The sequence below is a fragment of the Radiomyces spectabilis genome (genome assembly GCF_025331425.1).
Source record: "Radiomyces spectabilis strain NRRL 2753 chromosome Unknown BYT42scaffold_1, whole genome shotgun sequence".
Classification (NCBI taxonomy): domain Eukaryota; kingdom Fungi; phylum Mucoromycota; class Mucoromycetes; order Mucorales; family Radiomycetaceae; genus Radiomyces; species Radiomyces spectabilis.
The window spans coordinates 1,406,812-1,429,179 of NW_026251926.1; the positions used below are offsets into that span (position 1 = coordinate 1,406,812).

Consider the following 22,368-nt stretch of genomic DNA (forward strand, 5'->3'; position numbering starts at 1 on the left):
TTTTTTATTATGGCGACAAGTGAAGAAAACGAAACACTTTTTTTCTCTTCACCCGAAGCTAACAGTCCTGGAACCGGTATAGTGAGAAAACAAGTTCTGCAGACCACCGAAGCGAAACGCATCATTATCGAAGCAATGATCGGTAAGTTCATATCGGCTATACTAGAATTCAGCCTATATTCACTGGCCTTTCCCGTTGTTTGGATTAGGACAAAGCGCCAATAACCATTATTCGCCAAGGCCTACCGTGTGGCCAAACGGATTGAATTCTGATGTCTTGTATGCCACGGAGAGCTCGAATGATAATCCACCCGTCCTTGTTCAAATTCAGTATGCTGTAAACAACGACTTCCTTCACCGTGTTGTAGGATATTGCAAGGAAATTTTCGCTGAATATGGTGCATCACCTGTTGTCCTTGTAATAGCCATCCATGAATGCAGCCGCCAGATCCTGAACAAAGCCAGCAAGATCAAGTCAAAGCCCTTTTTTTTCAAGTTACCCTGCTATCCATGGGCAAACCAATGCTTCATTCTAAGCAAAGAATCAATTTCTTCCCATATCGATAAAACACCGTTGGATCCGGTTGTCGCTCTTGGTTCCTTCTTTGTGGAACAGAAGCAAACGTTGGCCGAACACACTCATCATGACGATCCAACCATCCAACAGCTATACTGCATCACAAGACGCATTGTCCAGAACCAGATTAAGCAAAAATCAAGGATAAGTCATTTGTTACGTGTCGTCGAAGATGCAGAATCACGATATGACAAGGTCATAAGGATGCTTGACGACGATGCCGATGATACCAAAACGAAAAAGCGAAGTATCGATTATCTGGAGGAAGCGATGAATTTGTTAAGAACATACAAGCGCCAATACATATCAAGCCCATCATCAACCATGTCGGGGTTTTCCACTTCATCCGCCCGTCATTCAAGGGACCCATCGCTCGAACCGCCATCATCCACTAATGACCATGGCACTACGGACGATAACACCACAAACTGGCAATATATAGAAGAATACATGGAAGAAATTGGGGGTGACAGAATGAATTGGGAAGCTTGCTATAAGGATGGCTGCCGCAAAGGTTATTTCAAAACATATTCCACACCTGCTAGTCTTAAGAATGCATACAATCGTTGGAAAAACAAGGACTAATACACACGACACATTGATTCAGGACAATTGCTTTTGGAAACACAAAGACAAAAAACAATGCGGTGGAGGTATCAGTGACATACAAACAACAGGAAGAATATGTGAGAAATCGGGTAAATAGGTGCATCCCTTTGGTTTTGAAAATGACGGCTTTTTGATAGGCTCGGGTGCGTCAAAGATTAAAGGCCCCTCTGACGAGCATGCTGATCATCATATGCGAAGATATTCAATAGGAAAAAGTAAGAATCAGGAAATACTGTGGACTCTTTTTTTTCAATATTCTGTGATCGCTCTTTATATCATTTAGTAGAGTGCCATTTTGGGATAATGTATAAATTATGTTACAGTGAGCTCCGCCTTTTTTCAAAGCGGATGTGCCGAGAATTTTCAAAAAACCAGTTGGGGAACAACGAGGAATTCCCGGACATTCAATGAGGTGGACACCGATGAATTTGTGTTTTTGAAGTTACACAACTAAAATTCTACGCTGTCGACAATGATCAAGAATGCTCAGCGCAGGGCGACTTTTCATAAGATTAGCAGCTTTTGAGGAAGAAGACCTGTTTCTCTCATATCACACCGTGATTCAAGCGGTCCAAGCAGCCCAGACGTAAAACCTGAGCCTGAAATTGACAATCGTACTATCTCCAAATTTATCTTCGCGCGATTTACCTTGCCAGCGTTAGATTCTGATGGACAACTCTTCACGAAGAAGAACTCTGGGAGGGTACTTTAAAAAATGTGTAAACACAATGAAGCAAAGCAGGTTACGTTAGACATGGGTTTTTAGCCATAAATGCGGATATACAATAAAATATGATAACCCCGGATTTTTCAAAGGCAGGTGAAAAAAACTGAGGTTTGGAAATTCTCGGTGCTAGAACCGGATCGTGCTTGATCCAGAGGAAAAAAATCGAGTGGAAAAGAGCAGGGGCTGACTGTATACTGTACGACAAATGGACGAATCACGTATGATGGAAAGGTATCGTTTTGATAATCCACGGGATGGTTGTACAGTGCAGGTATTTTAGCCATTAAATCATGACAAATAAAAGTGCAGTACATTTTAAAGTCCAATAATCATCCATCACATCGTAATAAAGGATCCGTTCCTTAATTATGAAGCGATTATAGATCCATAATCGACCACTAGACTAGTGTACCCGATTCATTCAGGCATTTAACAATCCCAATCCCGATCCACGGTCAAAGACAGAATCTCAGCTGTCAATGTCAGTAGCTCATATGCTAATAAGCTCACACTTCGATCATCTATCTCAGATACACTAAATCAGACGATATAAAAAGAATAAGAGTAGACTTTAACTTTTAAAGAGATAAGGTTTTTTCATCTTAATCAAATATACAAAGAGTCTCAACGTATTTTATTTGTCTTTTTGTATTTATTCTTCCTATCTCAAACCCCAAACACCACATATAGGAAGTATGTGATGAGTATCTGAGACTGTATAGAAAAAGAGTGATAACGGAAAATGGATACATGTATCCAGGAACGGCCGAAATTGGATCGAATAGGCGAGTTAGTATGTATGACAAGCACAACAGGACTCACTGCCAGTTTGAAACAGCCATTTGAAGTAAGAGTATTTGACATTAATAAAGGTGTATTATCTGCATGACGCGTTTGATCGCAGGTTCCTGCCTGAGCGTCTTCGGTTGATCACTCTCCGCTTTGCAGTGAATTCCTTGACCTTTTCGCAGCTCTTCTTTTTTCCAGTAATCGTCTACACTTTCTTGGACGTTAGGAAGTTCAACCTTGATCCATTGATCAGGTTCAGCCGAATACTTTTCAAACGAACTTTATAATCCACGTTTATTGACAGAACCACGATGGTTGATGGCAATTTAATTTCGTAAATACCATCTGTGGGTAAAACTTCGTCTTGCCAGATAAGTTTTAAAGCTCATATGGGGAATAATTGATCGTCGAATCGGAAAATCGATAAAGATAAAGAGAAGAAACAAATGCTACTCCGAGCGACTAGCGTAGAAGAGTTTTATTGGTTCTTTTTTCACTGCTTTATTTCGCATCGAAAGTAATGTTTTGCTAAATATCGTTTTAATTGATCGAAAGCAGAACGTCAATAAACGGGAAATGAGTTATCAATAAGTGACTAACGGAATATCCATTTGTTAAAAACAGGGCATCAAAGAGTGGAAAACGGGATACTGTATTAGGAAAGTGAGCACGACACATTGCTGCTTGAAAAATAGGGACAATCATAGACCGTGGTGCTAATTTTTCACATCATCCTAGCTCGTTGGTTCGTTGACGCCTGTTACCATCTGACAGTCAGCCAAACTGAATTATCGAAAGTATGATGCATTGATATGTCGTTATGGCGAGCCATCCATCCAAGGTGAGTCCCTCCCTCGTACTTTGTTGTAATGGGGACAGGGCTGGGACGAGAACTGGACGGAATGGAATTGAGTCAATATGATCAAGAGTGGAATGTGACAAGAGAAACCGGAAATAACTGGGATGATTATCAATGATTGGCAGGAACCAGGAACAGAAGTATGCATGGACGCACACAAGAACAAGGCCAAGACAAGACAAAAAAAATGAGTAACAAAAACTAGGGGTGGTAACAAGATAAACTGATAACGTTTTATTGTACAGATACAGTAGTGGGATATTTATATCAGGATAATATATAAATACTGTAGAATATGGAAATATGAAAAGAGGATAATTAAAGAGACGCTTCTTTTTTATCTAACAGTTCATGATATTCGTCCATTATCCATCGTCCCAGTCAATCGTCGATGCCTCAGGCTTTAATGACTTTGAACAAAGGAACTTCTGCCATACAATCCGTATCGCAACGTGAAAGGGTCCTACATCATATTGGCATCACGGCAGTATCAAGGGCCTGAATGCCCTGCGCAAGATGGCTGATATCGATGGTAACGGTGGGCTGGCCTTGCAAGAGTTATCTGACAAAGTTCAGCAACGAATCCGAATGGCCAAATGGTCCTGCATAAAAATTTCGCTGTGTCAATGCTTTTCCTTGTCCATTAGTTTCTTTGTGATGCAAAATAGCTGACAGGTGGAGCGTCCCTGCTTCCATAATTATTCGGGCCGTGCGACTGGATAAAATGGAATCCAAATGCTGGTACTCATCGTGTCAGCAAAGGGAGTATTTCATACAGCACTTACCTTTTGATATTCACGAAACCTGGGGAACGTTAGCGGTTCTTCTTTTAAGGTCTGATTAGGTTGAAGAAGACGGTTCGCGTATTAGCATCAGCTAGGGCAGGACTTTTTTGTTCGAATGGATTAACCGCAAATTTACAGGACTGCAGCGCCAGGATGTCAGGATCACCGCTGTGACGCGAGTATTGGACATTCATTGAGGCAAAATGCTTACGGATTTCCAAGAGGGAAACTAGAGTAGTGAACTGCTAAACAAATGACGCCGGTAAATATAAAGATAAGACCAAGCGCACCCACCACGTTTTCACATACTCGCCAGCAACAAGCGGTGAAACTGAGCATTTTTGTTTTCTCTCTTTACCCGGTATCTCGCAGATTCTTTACGTTCTCTGTATGCCATGAAAACTCCACCACATTACTCTCTTTTTTCAACGCTTATTGATCCCTTTTTTCCAGCAATTGTATGCATTCTTAAGGCTAGCATGTGCGGAATAATTTTTCTTTAAAATATCCTCTGCGGCAGCCATCATGATAGCAAGCTTCCCGAATATTCCTGGTCACACCCGGTTTGTTCCATGTATTTGTCAATAATTGTTGTTCTCGTCCATAGTTGCATAGGCTCATTGATGGAGGATGATGCTGGCAGTTCTAGCGAGATGATTTGTTGGACAGCTGATATTCTGATAGGATCTCTTGGATTACGGGCAGGTGAAGCGGTAGATTCCGGCATGGGTGATGATGGAATTGATATGTACTGGCGCCTTCTTTTTCTTTAAAAAAGCCGTCCATTCCCTCAAATAATCAATAGTCCGCTTTTTGGGGTTGGTATCGTCGGCGCCGTCGTCAAGCATGGTTAACCTGATCGCGTCTTACATGATATCGAAATCACAGCAATATCAACGACTTGAATGCCCTGCAAAGGTTGGCTAATATCGATTGTAACGGTAGGCTGGTCCTACGAGAGCTAATGTGACAAAGTTCACAGTAGCTAATTCGATTGGCCACGTTGTCCCGCATAAAGTTCTGCTCTGTCCAGCATTTTTTGGGATGCGATATGCCAGACGGATGGATTGTCCTAGCTTGCTTCAATAAATGTTGGAGCCATATGAGCCGGATAAGATGGGATCGAAGAGGCATTTACAGCAATATACTACTAAATAAAGAACGTTGGTAAGTACTCTCATAAGGCCAAGCGAACAAATCAACATGATCATTGTACCTCCGCTGACATGTCTTCACAGTCTCGTCAGCAATTGTTGTGAAGAACCCGATCACGGGCGTGACCTTTCGATTGGGCTAGCGCTTGATGATGTTGCAAAAATAGGAATCTCTTATATCAATTGGCTAAATTGATTTACCGCGAAGAATTTTATGTTCAAGAAAAATAGCAAAAATAAAGAAGAGCTCCTTTCGCATCGAGTCTCCAGTCTTAAAGTTGTCGACTAACCCGCTACGGATAGTTTATCGTATTGACAAATCCAGTTATTTTACGCAGTTCAGGAAATCCGTTGAACACCTTTTATTCATTTTTTTATCGAATTTTCTTCATCCGATCGTATAACCTTTTATTTCCGCAGCTACAACACATCCTTAACAATCCCAGTCACAACACAATACAGTACATGGTGAAATAGATGCAGCTTTTTTTTTCTCTTTACCCGGTATCTCACAGATTTTTGCGTTTGGAAAGCCATCATTTATGAAAAAACCAAAAGAACAGATAGCGTTCACCAAAAAAAAAGAAAAACGAAAACCAGACTATCATCAACAGGTGTTATTTTGTTGACGCTGGCTGAAGTAACATATTTCATTGGCTTGCGCATCTTCAATTCTTGTTTTGCGGCAACCAATGTAGATCCGCCATTTCGAAAAAACCAAAAGAACAGAAGTTTAAAACAAATCGACAACAACAACAAAACACTTGTTGTCGATTTTTTTTTTTTGTTGTCGATTTTTTTTAAACTTCTGTTCTTTTGGTTTTTTCAAAATGGCGGATTTACATTGGTTGCCAGTGGCAAAAAAACAAAAGTTAAAAAGGCGACAGTCAATGAAAATCCGCCATTTTGAAAAAACCAAAAGAACAGAAGTTTAAAAAAAATCGACAACAAAAAAAAAAAATCGACAACAAGTGTTTTGTTGTTGTTGTCGATTTGTTTTAAACTTCTGTTCTTTTGGTTTTTTCAAAATGGCGGATTTTCATTGACTGTCGCCTTTTTAACTTTTGTTTTTTTGCCACTGGCAACCAATGTAAATCCGCCATTTTGAAAAAACCAAAAGAACAGAAGTTTAAAACAAATCGACAACAACAACAAAACACTTGTTGTCGATTTTTTTTAAACTTCTGTTCTTTTGGTTTTTTCGAAATGGCGGATCTACATTGGCTGTCGCAGGCCAAAAAAACAAAAACAAAAGTACAGCTCGAATCTTGGATGGCCACAGCCTAGAAATGGAACAGTGAAGGTGCAGCACAATTGGCGAAGTACTCTAATTATCGTCTCGTAGTGGCTTCATATGGAGAGAAATCTGCAATCGAAATTATCATCGCCATAAACCACTACAGATCGATTTTGCTTCCTCGGCCAGTAGCTGCGGGCACCAAATAATTTTAAACCAAAACTCAAGAAGATCCACTGGACGTGCTATCTTGCAGTTGCAGTAGCATACATTCAAGATTTATGCCGACTACATTGAGAAGAAAAGCAGGATGTTTCATCAAGGGTCTTTATAGAAGTTTTGGCTCTGGGCAATCTCCTCTGTTCCGTGAATCACTTAGGAAGCAGCTCGATACTCACAGTTGCCGTCTGCTTCCGGGTTGCCGTTGTCGTGTTTGGTACAATAATGTATTCCACATATATATTCCTCTTTCATCGCATTATGTGCATGTTCACGGATAAGTCTCACCCTCAGAACATTCGCAATTTCAAAGATACCGAGTTGTACCACACTCAAATCCTAAATAGTGAAGATGAACCTCATGATCATCTTTATTCAGGAACCGACCTTTGATAAAACAATCATGCGATCCACATTCATAAATTTACCGTCTCCTTGTCAACCAAACGTCACAAGGACGACCATTTCCTCTTACCATTCGTCTATAGTACCTTCAACGACAGCATTTACAGCAATAGCGAGTTCTTATGCTGTAGATGATTAATTCAAATAATGATTCACCATAAACTATGTAATCAAAAATAAAAATGAAGAGCTGATCTGGGCCTTTTTTCCCATCTCTTGTTGCTCAATAAATCAGGGTCTCAGAAGGTTTCAGTCTTCCTGTGTTCCAACATTTACTTTATTCACAAACACTATAAACCAGAAACACTGTCATGACCATTCCCGCGCACACGCTGTCTTGGCGATAATGCATGACCATGTGCATTATTAGTCCAAGCACACTCCTTCACTGTTGCCATGCTGGTCCATGCGCTTACCCCTATACTTGCTCTTGTGTTCTTCTCTATCGTTGTCTTTCCTCCTTTTATTGATCTATGCGTTACCGCATGTTATGCTCTGCATTTCATTTATTTATTTTATTATCGTTGTCTCTTCTGTTTCGCATCTTTTAGTATAAATACCCGACCTCTTTTATGAAATAAACCTCAGTCAAGAATTGTGTGTGTGTGTGTATTCTCTCGCACTATCTTGTTCTCCATCTTGTCTTGTCCTTGTCTTGGTTCTCTTCCTGTTTCTATTCTTGTTCCGATTTCGTCCTTATCCTTTGTTCCTGTTTTATTCCTTTTCTTGTCTTGTCTTGTCCTTGTCTTGCGAAAGCACTTAACACCACCCTCTTGTCCAGCTTGCACTGATCCTCCCATATTCAGTGCATAACAAACACCCTGCCCGCTGAAACCCATTCTGCTGTATTACCGCCCCTTTTTTTCACTGTGCATTGCAGTTGAACTCAAGATCCTTCTTACCGTATTTTTTTTTTTTTGATAATCTCCTTAAACACTGGCTTCGCTTTCCTCGACGGAACATTTCCCTTTTTGATTGTAGTCAGCCTTTGGAAGAAAATAGAAAAAAATATAAATACCCCATCCCATATCATGAATAAACGACAACTTCTATCCTCCTATTCTTTGTTTAATTTTTTTTTTGTTTTTTTTTTTTTGTTTTTTTTTTTTTGTTTTTTGTTTTTTTACATCTATCATCCATTCTGAAATAGCCAGCGAGATACAAGAAAACGACACTCCTGGAGGTGACCGGTTCAAATGTCTATAAAACGGTGCGGTTGAAAGCAGATTATGCTACACACATCCATTGTTTCCCATTAACCAAAATTCAAGGAGAGTATCCGAATAAGTTATCCATGATGTTTGATGGTTTACTAACATTGTTCATCATATAGAAAAATCGTATATGATTGCTCTGGTCAAGAGCACCTTAACAAAAAAAAATCCTGAACCCTTGTTAGGCTGTGCCCCCAGTCGCTGGCAAGGGTTTCAAGTTTTACCAATTGCTGTGAATGGTAATATCTCGCTTCCTCATACACTTTCTTAAGCTTACAATTGGAACCTTTAGTAACAGCTGGGCAGGAAAGGAACTGTCAACAAGCCTCCCCGTTAGGCCCCGGGTTGGTAAGTGAAAAAAAAAGATGACGGAAGCAAACTTTTTTGTATCTTTATGTGCAAACTCCATGTGCATTTAGCAAAACCCGGCCAGGGTTTACAAAAAAAAAAAAAAAAAACCGCCGCCCGAACACGAAATTTTCGGGCAATCCTCGTCAACAAAATTACCTGAGTGAATAGCATTCAACCCGACGAAGAGGCGCTCTCTTCATAGCGGCTGTCATGTTACTGGGAACCCTAGTGCACCCTGTTTCATGATCACTGCATGCACAGCTTTATAAGCAGGATATATCCTTTGATTTAATGATAGTGAATATATAGAGGCATTTTTCACCTAAATATTGATTGAGCCGTTCTTTCGATTGAAATAAATTGCGCCAAGTCAAAAGCCCATAAACGATGTCATTTCTGCATGAGACGAAAATTTAGTGCAGCTTCTTGGCTTTTCTCATTTCTTTTTCGCTCTCGAGATAGTTTATTAGCAGTCGTATGCGTGTGGTTGCTTTAATCAAGAATAATAACGTATGGCTGATATGACACCGCTTTATTCCTTGTTCGCTCTTATACCCGCCTTGCTTTCGGGTTTCTTGTATTACGCTCATCAGTGCACGTGGGGTACTCTCGATACGCCCCGATCGGGAACGCTGGCCAGCGATTTTGAAGCAGTACCGATCCGCTGGCATGAGTACCATTCGTATCTATTCAACGGAGATACAATTCACCGGACGAAAACGTCTATTTATTCGACGGTAATCGTGATGTAGACTATCTGGTTGAACTTGTGCGAGGAACTTGGACTCTTTCTCTTGGAGCATAATCAAGAACAACAACCTAAAGGGTGATTTTTCTTTCAATAGTCTTTCCCCCTTCCAGCTCACCAAAGACTTGTTGATCAATGCAGATTCTATGGCCGATGCGTGGGGCGAATGGAGCGTAAAGCAAATGGAAAAATCGATGGATGGCTTGCAAAAGAAGGTGTGCGGGTTTGGACATGGTGCAGCCGAGGTATCTGATGGATATTCATGTAAAAAGGATGCTTGGCCATTTTCAGTAACCGTTTTGTCAACGCAGTCGCCATCGTTTGTCCCCGAACGCCAAGGTGGATGGTTTAACCATTACCAGTTGAACCATACTTATGATGCGATCTATAACTGTTTGGGCGATCATTACAATTAAGTTCTCGTGGAAACTTTACTGGCTCAAGGTTCAACCATGGTAAACCTCTATATGGTCTATGGAGGTACCAATTGTGGTATGCTTGGCGACCCGTAAGTGTCCTCTTTTTTTTTGCTTTCTTATCCTCTCTTATCCTCTCTTTCTCGGTGTTAGGTCATGGTGGGTCGGATATTGACGTTTTTTGTTTGTGCTTACTAGCGATGTGTATACTTCGTATGATTACTCGGCCTGTATTCGGGAACATGGTTACATGTCTTCTCGCGGCCGCTTGCTTCGGCAAACGATTTTGTTCGCTCGTTCCTTCGATCCTTATTTCACCAAAACCGACCTGGTACAACATGCTAGCGTGAAAACCTCCATCCCTCATGTATTGAATCGACAACGTGTGGCCGTCGGCGCCGATCAAGCCGTGGAATTCAACTTTTTCCGTAACTTTGATCGCAAAAAGCGTGATAATTTCGAAGTCTCGGTCCGTTACAACGATCAAGCTTTCAGTTTAGGCTGTCACTTGCCCTACAAAACCTCGTTTATTGGCATTGGCAATTATCAAACGGCCAATGGTCTGCATCTCATTGTATCCACCGTTCCAATCCTTGCTCGCATGTTACATCCGAACGGCAACGACGAGGTCTGGGTCGTTGAACCCAACGAGATTGGTGCGATGGCGTTTATGAAGAAAGCCTTGAGCATGACCGGCAATATGCAAAACGATGTGTGGCGGCAGGAGGGCCAAGTCATGATATTGACATTTGAAAAAACCAACGGATGGACCAAACTCGCTACCACCACCGGCAATCTCTATCTTGTTGGTTTGACCGGTGAGGATGCGAAAACACTGTACGCCGAATTTCAAGAACCTTACTGGAATCAGGGAGTCAAACGTTCTCCAGCTTTTCTTGCTTGGGGCGCAGACGATATGTTTTACAACCCTCATGATAAGCACCTGGAAGTCAATTATCACCCGTCGAATCGAAATCTTCAAGTATTGTCCTTTGATACGTCGACCGACCGTCGTTTACTTCACAACTTCAAGGGCGTGTACGAACAGCTCCCCCTGGTCCGTACCGCAGATTTGAAACAACATGCCCATCAACAGTTCCCGCTGCCGATTGTGGTGTCCTTAAGTCATTGGGAAGCACGTCCCGTCTACTTTGAAAAACTACCTTGGCAACCGTTGATGCACCGTCCTCATGATGGTCGTCTGACATGGGACTCGTTGGATTATCATTTTACCAGCGGCCATACGGTGTATCAAACAACGTTTCTTACGCCATCTCAGCAACAGCCCAAAGTGAAATTATCCCTCAATGCCCGCCATCGCAGCACGGTGATCCTTAACGGGCGCATTGTCGGTGGCCACACTACCTATTCACGCCAACTGTTTGCTCCCGGCGCCAAAATTGGTCCTGATCCATGGTTCCTAGGATCGCATACTTACGACCTGTCCCCCTACTTGTCTCGGGAAGGCCGATTGGAAAACCAGCTCGTCATTCTGGTGAGCAACTTTGGGTTGCACCGCCAAGCTTTCGTCATGGACGATGTTCGTAACCCGCATGGAATCATCAAGGCCACTCTCAGTGGACTTTCGCACAATGAGACGCAGCGAGCTCAAGATGCATGGCAAATTGCCGGTGTGGATGTGCGCAAATTGGATAATCCCTTTAATACCGTCGGAGTCCCCGATGAACGTGCAACATTGCCTTGGACTCAATGCAACGGTGTGCAACAGGAAAAATCGATGTATCGATTCCCTGTGCTTTTAGACGATGGCGCACGATGGATGCGATTCCGATTTGATCACGGCCTCAAGAGTGCTAGCGCCAGTTTTAATATTCCTCTTCGTTTGCATCTGGAAGGACAATGGACCGGTTACATTTACTTGAACGATCATCTCATGGCGCGTTATTACGGCAACGGAGACAGTCCTCAGCACGACTTTTATATTCCGGAGGGATGGGTGCAAAGGCGCAAAAACGAAGTGAAAATGCTGGTTTATACATGGCACGACACCGAACCCGAGATTTCGATTGCGGGCTGGCCTATTGATATGGAAACAGGAAATTTACTGAAGGATCACGAATCGGGACAAAAGGAATACATGGTATGGAAGGATCAATTCCATGTCATTTAAGAATGATCCTTGTCACTTTTGAAACTCCTTTCCTCATATTCAGCGCTCTAAGAAAAAAAAGGTTCCAATTCATTTGCTGGTCGCATTTTTATCATTTCCTTTACGATCCTCCTTATCAAGCATTTCTACAACTCATGTAAAGGGCCGAAATATGTATATATTTGTGCAAGTCATAGTAAAAATAAAAGACGTGAAAGTGACGGCCATCTTTATCCTTTCTGTAACAGCAAAGACTGTCAATGTGTCCCTGAATCTTACTGTTGGCATCGTAATCCAAAATTTTAAGATGACGGACTTTAACTGTTCCAAGGTCATATACAGTAACTTTATGTTGCCAATAGTACACATTTTATTGTTCTCCACATGTTTCTGCATTCCATTGGAGTCATTTCAATCGACGTTCCCATACCATTCAAACTTTTGCAGGGTTCGTTTATAATGTCTCGCACAACAGATCGGAAACATGCAAATAACGGGAACGAAGTTCTGAAGTGTAAGCTTGGTGGTCATGACATTGGTAGTTCGGCACCGTACCGTTCCGCTTATCGGGGAAAGGCTGAGTCGTCATGATTCGTTGACATCACCATCATCTTTTTCCTTCGTTGCAACTTCTGCGTTCTTGGTGTGTCTAGCCGTAGGCGGTACTGTATTTGGCAATTCATCATGTTGGCTGCATGCCGGTACAAAATCCTGGAGTTGTGCGTTTAGTGGTGCTATTTTCGGCAACTCACTTGTTGGCTACGTAACATCACAACATCCGATCCTGCCATCAGTTGCTGCCAGCAGCTATTCCAATAGCCATGGATCTTATCTGCGGAGGACTGGATATTTTTGAATACACCATCCAGCCCCCGATCTTCCTATACCGTAAACTAGTATTTTCTTTTTATTTTATTTTTTGTATCCATTTCAATTTCCAATCCAATCTCAAGCCGGCTCAGGGAGCCAGCCACAGCCAAAATTCCATAGCAACCACAATGACCACAAAATAAAAGTGCCAATAACAGTGCCATGGCAATCGCAGCCATAGCAACCGCGGCTACGGAAATTACAGTAGTGTACAGTGACCACTTGATTTAAGAATCACCGCGGAAGCTGCGAAAAATGATTCCTAAATCGAATTATTCTTAGATCGATTCGATCATACATTTGTAAAGTGATTCTAAATCCGAGAATATTCTTAATCGAGCACAAGCCGTACACCCGTTGTGCAATGGATGCCACCTGCTACTGAAATGTCACACTCTTACATTGAGTGACATTCATCAGACAAAACGTCTAACGCATATACCGCATAACTTGAGCGAGACTCTTGATGGAACTTCGTATATTAATGTCAATACTCTGGCATACCATGAAAAACTTTTAATGAACAAAGCCGCACTTATTGACCCCTCCCTTCTGTCCCGCCCAAGGTTATGATAGGTCTAGAAAGATGTGTGGGTGTGTTGGGTATTTAAAAAGAAATGAGTTAGTAAGCTCTTTGATTGAATCAAATGTCGTTAAGATATTTTACCTTTTGTTATGCGATGCAGCAATATCGAGAGCTTCCCGACCGAAAAAAAGAAAGGGTACGCGTCTGTAGAAACCCCCTAAAACCCTGTGGGGAAAAAAAGGAGGAAAAGACTGCAAGAAGACTATTAACTAAAATACAAAATACACACTACAAACTACAAATAAAATGGTCGGGAAGAATAGAAATACCAAAGGCGATACCACGGGTAGCAATCCAGAGAAGAGGAACCTGAGTAGGACGCGTAAGCGTTTTTCGATGAAAAAAGAGTCACACCACTGACGATGCCCTTTGACGACAAAAACCGGATTGGCCACATCTGGTGCACGAACAAAGTAAAAAAATTCTGGAGGATGGATGGCTTGCCAGACGAAAAGAAAACCGGAGACAAAACCCAAAGGTAAAGAAGAATAGAGAAAAAGGACAGGTCAGTTTTCCCTTGTCAGAAAAGGAATAGTCACATCACACAAAAGGTACCTTTTTGATAATACTCGACTATATCGGTTACAGATACACGCAGGATAATCAATAGTCTGGATGATGGATGCGGATGCGGATGTGGATGCAATGATAGTGAGAGTTTTTCAAGCAAACAGAAAGAAAGGAGGAGACCAAAGAAGAAGACAAAATTGAAGACTCAATACATGATTTCCCATGGATGAAACAATAGTCACCCTACTGATGCATGAATTCATAGATATCATGAATAGAAGCATGTCTGTCATGTACAATTCGATCATTGAAAACTGAAGAGAATGAAAGGGCATATACAATATAATAAAAAAAGAACCAAAATAAATGATGTTACAGAACACCCAGATCGACATCGACAACAGCCTTTTTCAAAAGGAGCTCTACTCACATTTTATTTGGACGACAACGATGCTCTGCACAACTGACGCAAAGGCATCTTGCTGCTGATTATTTCGCCTATTACCGTGGAAGTGGAAAGCGAGGCATGGTTGAAAGATAAAAAAAGGTGCAAAAAGGATTAACAGGTCTTGATAAGTTAGTGTAGATCATGTGATTTACAAATCCTAAATCGAGTGGCGACTGCACGTCGTCCGCAATCACCATAGCAGCAAGCATAATTACCTCAGCAAGCATAGGCCGTTCAGCAATTCAAAAAAGATCGGGTAAAGACGGTCCAAAATGGCTGCAACCCTCTCAGATGAAACGCGGTAATGACTACAGCTGGCAATATCTTGGAACCAACTAACTTGCTACTTTCCTGGGGTAAAAAATATCTGGCTCTATGCGGGTATATATACTCACACTGCCAACCGGCCGCATTGAAACAAAAGGAAGATGACCAGCGTAAAGTTTGGCAAAGTTGGGATCATTGTAAGGTTTTTTTTGGGCGTATTCTTATTATTCAAATGATAGCGCTGTATCCATCGTTCCAAAAGGAGTTCAATCTGCTTCCTCGAGAACCCAGCATATCTACTTGGACCCAGGGATTGCGTCGTCTAAGGAAAGAATCCATTGCTCAGTCGTACCTTAAATTACTGGGATAGATCCGCGTAGGTTTATTGACAATAACTGTGATGCAATTTTGGATACAACTAATTGTATGGTGCGACATGTATTCAGCTCCTCAGCTGTGTCAACCTAAGCCCAGGTGCTAAATTTGGTAATTTTTTTGATGACATTATACTTACCCAGCGGTGTTGTCGATAATATCATTTTTTAGTGCTATCGATATTTTTGTTATTTATTGTTATCGATAACAAAACTTATTTACTATGTCAACAAGCGATGAAACTGATGCACTTTTATTTCGTTTGCCTTTCGGCAACCGTCCAGGAACAGACCTAATGAGTAAACACGTGTTGCAGAGCAACAAAGCCAGAAATATTATTATAGATGCCATTATCGGTAAGTTTCTATCGTTTCTACTAGAATTCAGTGTAGATTCACCGATTCTTCTCGTCGTTGGATTAGGAGAAAGCGGCAAAGAGGAGTATTGGCCAAGGCCCACTGAATGGCCAAATCGATTGAAGTCGGATGTACTTTATGCCGCCGACAACTCAGAGGGCCTGCCACCTGTCCTCGTCGAGGTTCAATACTCTGTAGATAACAAGTTCTTGCACCGTCTTGTTCGCTACTGCGAAGAAATTATCACTGCGTACGATGTGCCACCTGTCGTTATGGTAATTGCCATACACGAGTGCAGCCGATCAGTCCTCAAAGCAGCGAAGACCGATAAAAAGAAGACATTTTTCTTCAAGCTTCCCTGCTATCCATGGGCAGAAGAATGCTTTATCTTAAGCAAGGAGTCAATCTGTGCGCATCTACAGAAAACGCCTCTGGAACCGATTGTCGCCCTTGGCTCCTTCTTTGTAGACCAAAAGCAAGCATTGGTCGAACATGACCACCATGATGATCCTACGATAAAGCAATTATATCATATTGCAGGCCGTATCGTCCAAAATCAAGTTACGGTGGAAGAAACACGAATTGACCAGTTGCTACGTGTGATCCATGAGGCCGAATCATTCAGTGACAAAGCGATCAGCACGCTTGACGACGGCGACGATGATAGCACGAAAAAACGAGCCATTGGCTACATGAAGCAAGCAAGAGCTCTGTTGAAGGCGTGCAAGCGCCAAAGGACATCGTCGCCAGAAGCAGACCAGAACGGCCGCAATTGGCGTTACATTGAACGATACCTGGAAAAAAACCAGGGTTCCAGAATGAAGTGGCCCAATTGCTACCAAGATGGCATCCGGGAAGGTTACTTCCAACACTTTTCCAACTATACTAGTTTGAAAAATGCGTACAACCGCTGGAAGAAAGGCGACCAATAAACGTAGCTACCGAGTAAAAAGAAGAAAATGCAATTCATTGACATATCAAAAAACTGTGCTGATAACAGTGAAAAATGACGGTGTCGGAGCAATTCTTAGTGTTTGGAAGATAACGGCTCTTTCATTGAATGAATTTCGTCTTGAATTAAAGATCGCTCTGGCAAGCATGCTGACTGTTATATTCGAAGATAAAAAATATGAAACGTGAGATCAAAAGCATATTGTTATTTCTATGATTTAATAAAGGCCGGTATCGAATGATGTACGATTGCGAATATACGACAAATGGACATAAAGGAACCGTGTGGTGAAATAATGCGATGAGTATCTGAGACAACGAAAAATGACTGTGTTTATTCAGGAACATCTAAAATTGCATTGACTGGACGAGTCAATATATTGAGTAAAATAAGTAACCGCTTAAAGAATATATTGACATGAATAAAGGTGTGTGATCTTCATTATACATTTGATCGCAGGTTTCTGCGTTAGCCTTTGCTTGGTCAATTTCAAAAGCCTTTTCCCTTTCCAGTAATCGTCTACACTCTGTTGTGCGTTAAGATCTCCATTGATCATGTTCAGCCGAATAAGCTTTTCCACGAACTTTGTATTCACGCTTATTGACTAAATCACGAGGTTGATGACAGCTTCTATTTCGTAGTATCATCGCTGGGTAAAACTTCGTTTTGGGAAATAAGTTTAAAGGCCAATAGGGACTATAATTGCGCGTAATTAATACACCAGTTATGTCTGTTCGCAAGTACTAGCGTTAGTGTTTTGTTAAATACTGGATATGGTCCATCATAGAAAGGTGGAACTCAGCGGGATATGCGAAAGACGAGCTAACACGTGACTGTAAGTAGGTATGTCAACGATATGGTTCTTATCGTCAAATACTTCTTTTTGTGCTTCAACAGCTAACTTTGCTCATTGATGAATAGCGGAGAATACAACACCAGCAATATAATCTAGCATATCTAGTAGCTGCTGGTACATCATGGGCTGTTTGTTGGGATTATCATGGCTATTATTGTTACTGTAATCGGTAGACTTCAAGTGCAGAGTATGTCAAGTTCATACGCCTGGCATATATTAAAGAAAAGGGTGCTGTTTGTAACCTTTTGATACGTTATGGTTCATTGCCGATCGGACAATAGGTACATGCCAATTTCAGTATTTTCTAGTGCCTCGGATGTATTTCTTTACGACTTCCTGTGCAGTACTTATCACTACCATAAAAATTATAGTTCCAACCACCGTACAAATACATAAGGAACATCAAAGTCCTTTTTTATAATAATCTCACAAAGATAAAGCATTGATTTAATAAATAAATTATTCCAGTGCCATTAATAGTTGATGTGATTGTCGAATGATCCTGGACGTGTTTCGCCATAGATGCTGGTGTACGGTTACTGTGGTTGCTGCTATGGTGAACTGCGGACAGTGTACTGTAATAGCCGTGGTTGCTTTAGCTGCGATTGCTATGGCCATTTTTATTGTTGCGGTCATTGTCGTTGCTATGGTATTGTGTGCGGGGTAACTGGCTGTAGGACTGGTTTGAGATCGAATGGGAAATTGAAGAACAATAAAAAAGGAAGCTGAACTAAAAATGGACTACGGTATAGGAAGATTGGGCGCTGTATTATCCAAAAGAATGTCCAACAATCCGCAGATTGTGCTAATGGCAAATTGGAGCAAACTGTAGGCAGCCGATGCCAGGTTCGGGTGATGTGCTGTCACATAACTAGCAATTGAGGTTGCCGAAAACAGCACCACTAAGGACACGACTTCAGGTTTTTGTACCAGAATGCAGCTAACAGAACCATTTACCGAATACCGTATCATATCGCCTAAAATCACCATTGTTGCGACGACGGTATAACGGGTAACCACTGTGATCTTCGATAGTAGCTTCATTGAAGGAGCGCGGGTAACGCGTTTTACATGAGCCGTTTTCCATGCAGGGAGACCTCGGATGCGTTGTTCCACACGGACGGTGCATCATACATCTGCTGACGGCTGGACATCCCAAGGACCCTAAGTTGCAAGGAACGGGAAAACAAGGCGGTGAGATTAGTGGATTATGACGACCCAGCCAGTGCACCCGGTAGCCAAAGTGGTATGGTGCCGAACGACCAGTACACAACCATCAAGGTTTACATTTCAAAAGTCCTTCCCGTTATTTGTTTTGTTATTAATAACTCGATCGCACTATCCTCTCTTTTTATTATTATTCCAAAACCATTTCTATTGAACCAATGTGTTTGCGTTTATGACCTTTTTTTCGGTGATTGTATTCATTCTTTAAGACCAGCACATGGGGCATAACTTCTAAAGTATCCTTTGCGGCAGCCATCATTATAACAATCGTGCCAATTCATTCTATCACCCCAACGTATCTCGGTGAGGGGTCTCTTGACTCGTGGGCAGATGAAGTGGTAGACTCCGGCATAGGAGGCGACGGATTTGACATGCATTCGCGCTAGACCCTTCTTAACATAGTCATTCCTTCCTTCAGACATGCGAGGGTTTTCTTTTTCGCTTTGGTACCGTTGGCGTCGTCGTCAAGCATGGTTATGGCCTGTTATATCGAGATTTGGTATCGTCGATGTCACGTAGCAAATAGTTGATCCGTGATTCCTCCGGCCTAACCTCACTTCGGACAATGCGGTTTGCGATACGGTATAGCTGCTAGATTGTTAGGTCACCGTTATGACCGCATTCGGCCAATAACTGTTTTTATTCCACAATGGAGCCAAGAGCAACAACCGAATCCAACGGGAATTTTCGAACTTGATTTTTTGCTTAAAAAAACAACATTTCTCTGCCCATGTAAACTCGGCAACTTGAGAAGAAAGGGCTTTGACTTGTTCTTGCTTGCTTTGACCAAGCCTGGTGGCTGCATTTACGAAGGGCAATAACCAGAACAACATGTGACTCACTATACTCGGCGGAAATCCCCTCACAATATCGCACGAGACGTTGGAGGAAGTTATTTTCTCCAGCATAATCAATCTCGACGAGGACGGGTGGCATATCTTTGAAGTTACCAGTGGAAGAAAGACATCAGACTTCAAACCGTTTGGCCATTGAGTAGGTCGTGACAAGTCGTGACTAATATTGATCAATGGCGCGCTTCGCCCTAAAACCAAACAATGGGAAGAGCCCAGTGAATATACGCTGAATATCAGTAGAGTCGATAGGAACTTACGACTGGTTGCTTCGCTAATGCTGTTCTCGCTTTGTTACTCTGCAACACATGTTTGCTCATCGGATTTGTTCCGGGACGGTTGGCCACGGGTGAAAGGGAAGAAAAACGGCGTCGGTTTCACTGCCTTGTTGGCATAATGGAAAAAAAAAATCAGTCTGTCGATAAGACAAGTGTGTCAATAGCACAAGTTATAAAGAGTTGTCAACAACTCCCCACAAAATTAAGGTGTCGATAACAATCCTTTGGTTGGAAAGCATACGTCATCAAAATTACAAAGCACAGCATACCACTATTCTCTTTTATTTTGATAAAAGAACATTTTTCGTGAGTCCATGCATCTTTGTTTTTCCAGAAGTTATATGCACTCTTGAGGCTAACATGTGTTGAATATTTCGTGAAATAGCGATCGCGGCAAGCTTGCCATTTCATCTTGTCATCCACCATTTCTTCCATGTATTTGTGTGATTTACCACCTCAAAAAGGAGAAGTGGTTCGATACCAACTCCACCAAGAGGATACGCATTCCCAGAAATAATCAAAAATAAAAGTACATTCATGTATTCCTCGAAGAGGAGTACATTTCTTGAATAATGAAACTATACTAGCGCGCGGTATAGGATGTATGTAGATACTTATTGCTTTGTCCTTTCGGAATTATTATAAAGACCAGTGTATCAGACATCCTAGACTTTAAAACTTCTTCTGATGATGCATTCTTGGCACGAACGGGTTTCAGCTCGCAGGGTGTTTGTGGTTTATATAAACCGTGTGGTGTTTGTGAATAAAGTAAATGTTGGAACACAGGAAGACTGAAACCTTCTGAGACCCTGATTTATTGAGCAACAAGAGATGGGAAAAAAGGCCCAGATCAGCTCTTCATTTTTATTTTTGATTACATAGTTTATGGTGAATCATTATTTGAATTAATCATCTACAGCATAAGAACTCGCTATTGCTGTAAATGCTGTCGTTGAAGGTACTATAGACGAATGGTAAGAGGAAATGGTCGTCCTTGTGACGTTTGGTTGACAAGGAGACGGTAAATTTATGAATGTGGATCGCATGATTGTTTTATCAAAGGTCGGTTCCTGAATAAAGATGATCATGAGGTTCATCTTCACTATTTAGGATTTGAGTGTGGTACAACTCGGTATCTTTGAAATTGCGAATGTTCTGAGGGTGAGACTTATCCGTGAACATGCACATAATGCGATGAAAGAGGAATATATATGTGGAATACATTATTGTACCAAACACGACAACGGCAACCCGGAAGCAGACGGCAACTGTGAGTATCGAGCTGCTTCCTAAGTGATTCACGGAACAGAGGAGATTGCCCAGAGCCAAAACTTCTATAAAGACCCTTGATGAAACATCCTGCTTTTCTTCTCAATGTAGTCGGCATAAATCTTGAATGTATGCTACTGCAACTGCAAGATAGCACGTCCAGTGGTTCTTCTTGAGTTTTGGTTTAAAATTATTTGGTGCCCGCAGCTACTGGCCGAGGAAGCAAAATCGATCTGTAGTGGTTTATGGCGATGATAATTTCGATTGCAGATTTCTCTCCATATGAAGCCACTACGAGACGATAATTAGAGTACTTCGCCAATTGTGCTGCACCTTCACTGTTCCATTTTTAGGCTGTGGCCATCCAAGATTCGAGCTGTACTTTTGTTTTTGTTTTTTTGGCCTGCGACAGCCAATGTAGATCCGCCATTTCGAAAAAACCAAAAGAACAGAAGTTTAAAACAAATCGACAACAACAACTAAAACACTTGTTGTCGATTTTTTTTTTTTGTTGTCGATTTGTTTTAAACTCCTGTTCTTTTGGTTTTTTCAAAATGGCGGATTTACATTGGTTGCCAGTGGCAAAAAAACAGAAGTTAAAAAGGCGACAGTCAATGTAAATCCGCCATTTCGAAAAAACCAAAAGAACAGAAGTTTAAAACAAATCGACAACAACAACAAAACACTTGTTGTCGATTTTCTTTTTTGTTGTCGATTTTTTTAAACTCCTGTTCTTTTGGTTTTTTCAAAATGGCGGATTTTCATTGACTGTCGCCTTTTTAACTTTTGTTTTTTTGCCACTGGCAACCAATGTAAATCCGCCATTTTGAAAAAACCAAAAGAACAGGAGTTTAAAACAAATCGACAACAACAACAAAACACTTGTTGTCGATTTTTTTTTTTTGTTGTCGATTTTTTTAAACTCCTGTTCTTTTGGTTTTTTCAAAATGGCGGATTTTCATTGACTGTCGCCTTTTTAACTTTTGTTTTTTTGCCACTGGCAACCAATGTAAATCCGCCATTTTGAAAAAACCAAAAGAACAGGAGTTTAAAACAAATCGACAACAACAACTAAAACACTTGTTGTCGATTTTTTTTTTTTGTTGTCGATTTTTTTTAAACTCCTGTTCTTTTGGTTTTTTCAAAATGGCGGATTTACATTGGTTGCCAGTGGCAAAAAAACAAAAGTTAAAAAGGCGACAGTCAATGAAAATCCGCCATTTTGAAAAAACCAAAAGAACAGGAGTTTAAAAAAAATCGACAACAAAAAAAAAAAATCGACAACAAGTGTTTTAGTTGTTGTTGTCGATTTGTTTTAAACTC

The 22,368-nt window shown here is 41.3% G+C and overlaps 4 protein-coding genes across 4 annotated transcripts; 3 read left to right on the forward strand and 1 right to left on the reverse strand.

The window, feature by feature from the left end:
• Positions 1 to 9: 9 nt before the first annotated feature.
• BYT42DRAFT_609548 (uncharacterized protein) lies at positions 10 to 1,162 on the forward strand (the record flags this gene model as incomplete). Its single annotated transcript, XM_051571277.1, has 2 exons — positions 10 to 142; positions 210 to 1,162. 2 exons carry the CDS (start codon positions 10 to 12, stop codon positions 1,160 to 1,162), a joined length of 1,086 nt encoding a protein of 361 aa, XP_051428311.1.
• An 8,964-nt stretch (positions 1,163 to 10,126) lies between these two features.
• BYT42DRAFT_552217 (uncharacterized protein) lies at positions 10,127 to 12,595 on the forward strand (the record flags this gene model as incomplete). Its single annotated transcript, XM_051566355.1, has 2 exons — positions 10,127 to 10,182; positions 10,289 to 12,595. The coding sequence occupies 2 exons, from the start codon at positions 10,127 to 10,129 to the stop codon at positions 12,219 to 12,221; spliced, it is 1,989 nt and encodes a 662-aa protein (XP_051428312.1). The 3' UTR covers positions 12,222 to 12,595.
• Positions 12,596 to 15,522: 2,927 nt separating this feature from the next.
• On the forward strand, positions 15,523 to 16,795 carry BYT42DRAFT_552218 (uncharacterized protein). The gene is made up of 2 exons (XM_051566356.1): positions 15,523 to 15,612; positions 15,679 to 16,795. The coding sequence occupies exons 1-2, from the start codon at positions 15,552 to 15,554 to the stop codon at positions 16,542 to 16,544; spliced, it is 927 nt and encodes a 308-aa protein (XP_051428313.1). The 5' UTR covers positions 15,523 to 15,551; the 3' UTR covers positions 16,545 to 16,795.
• Positions 16,796 to 17,471: 676 nt separating this feature from the next.
• BYT42DRAFT_487623 (uncharacterized protein) lies at positions 17,472 to 17,667 on the reverse strand (the record flags this gene model as incomplete). Its single annotated transcript, XM_051563816.1, is given in 2 exon segments — positions 17,472 to 17,568; positions 17,582 to 17,667. Coding segments are annotated over 2 exon segments (183 nt in total), but the record flags the coding sequence as incomplete, so codon positions are not given.
• Positions 17,668 to 22,368: the final 4,701 nt, after the last annotated feature.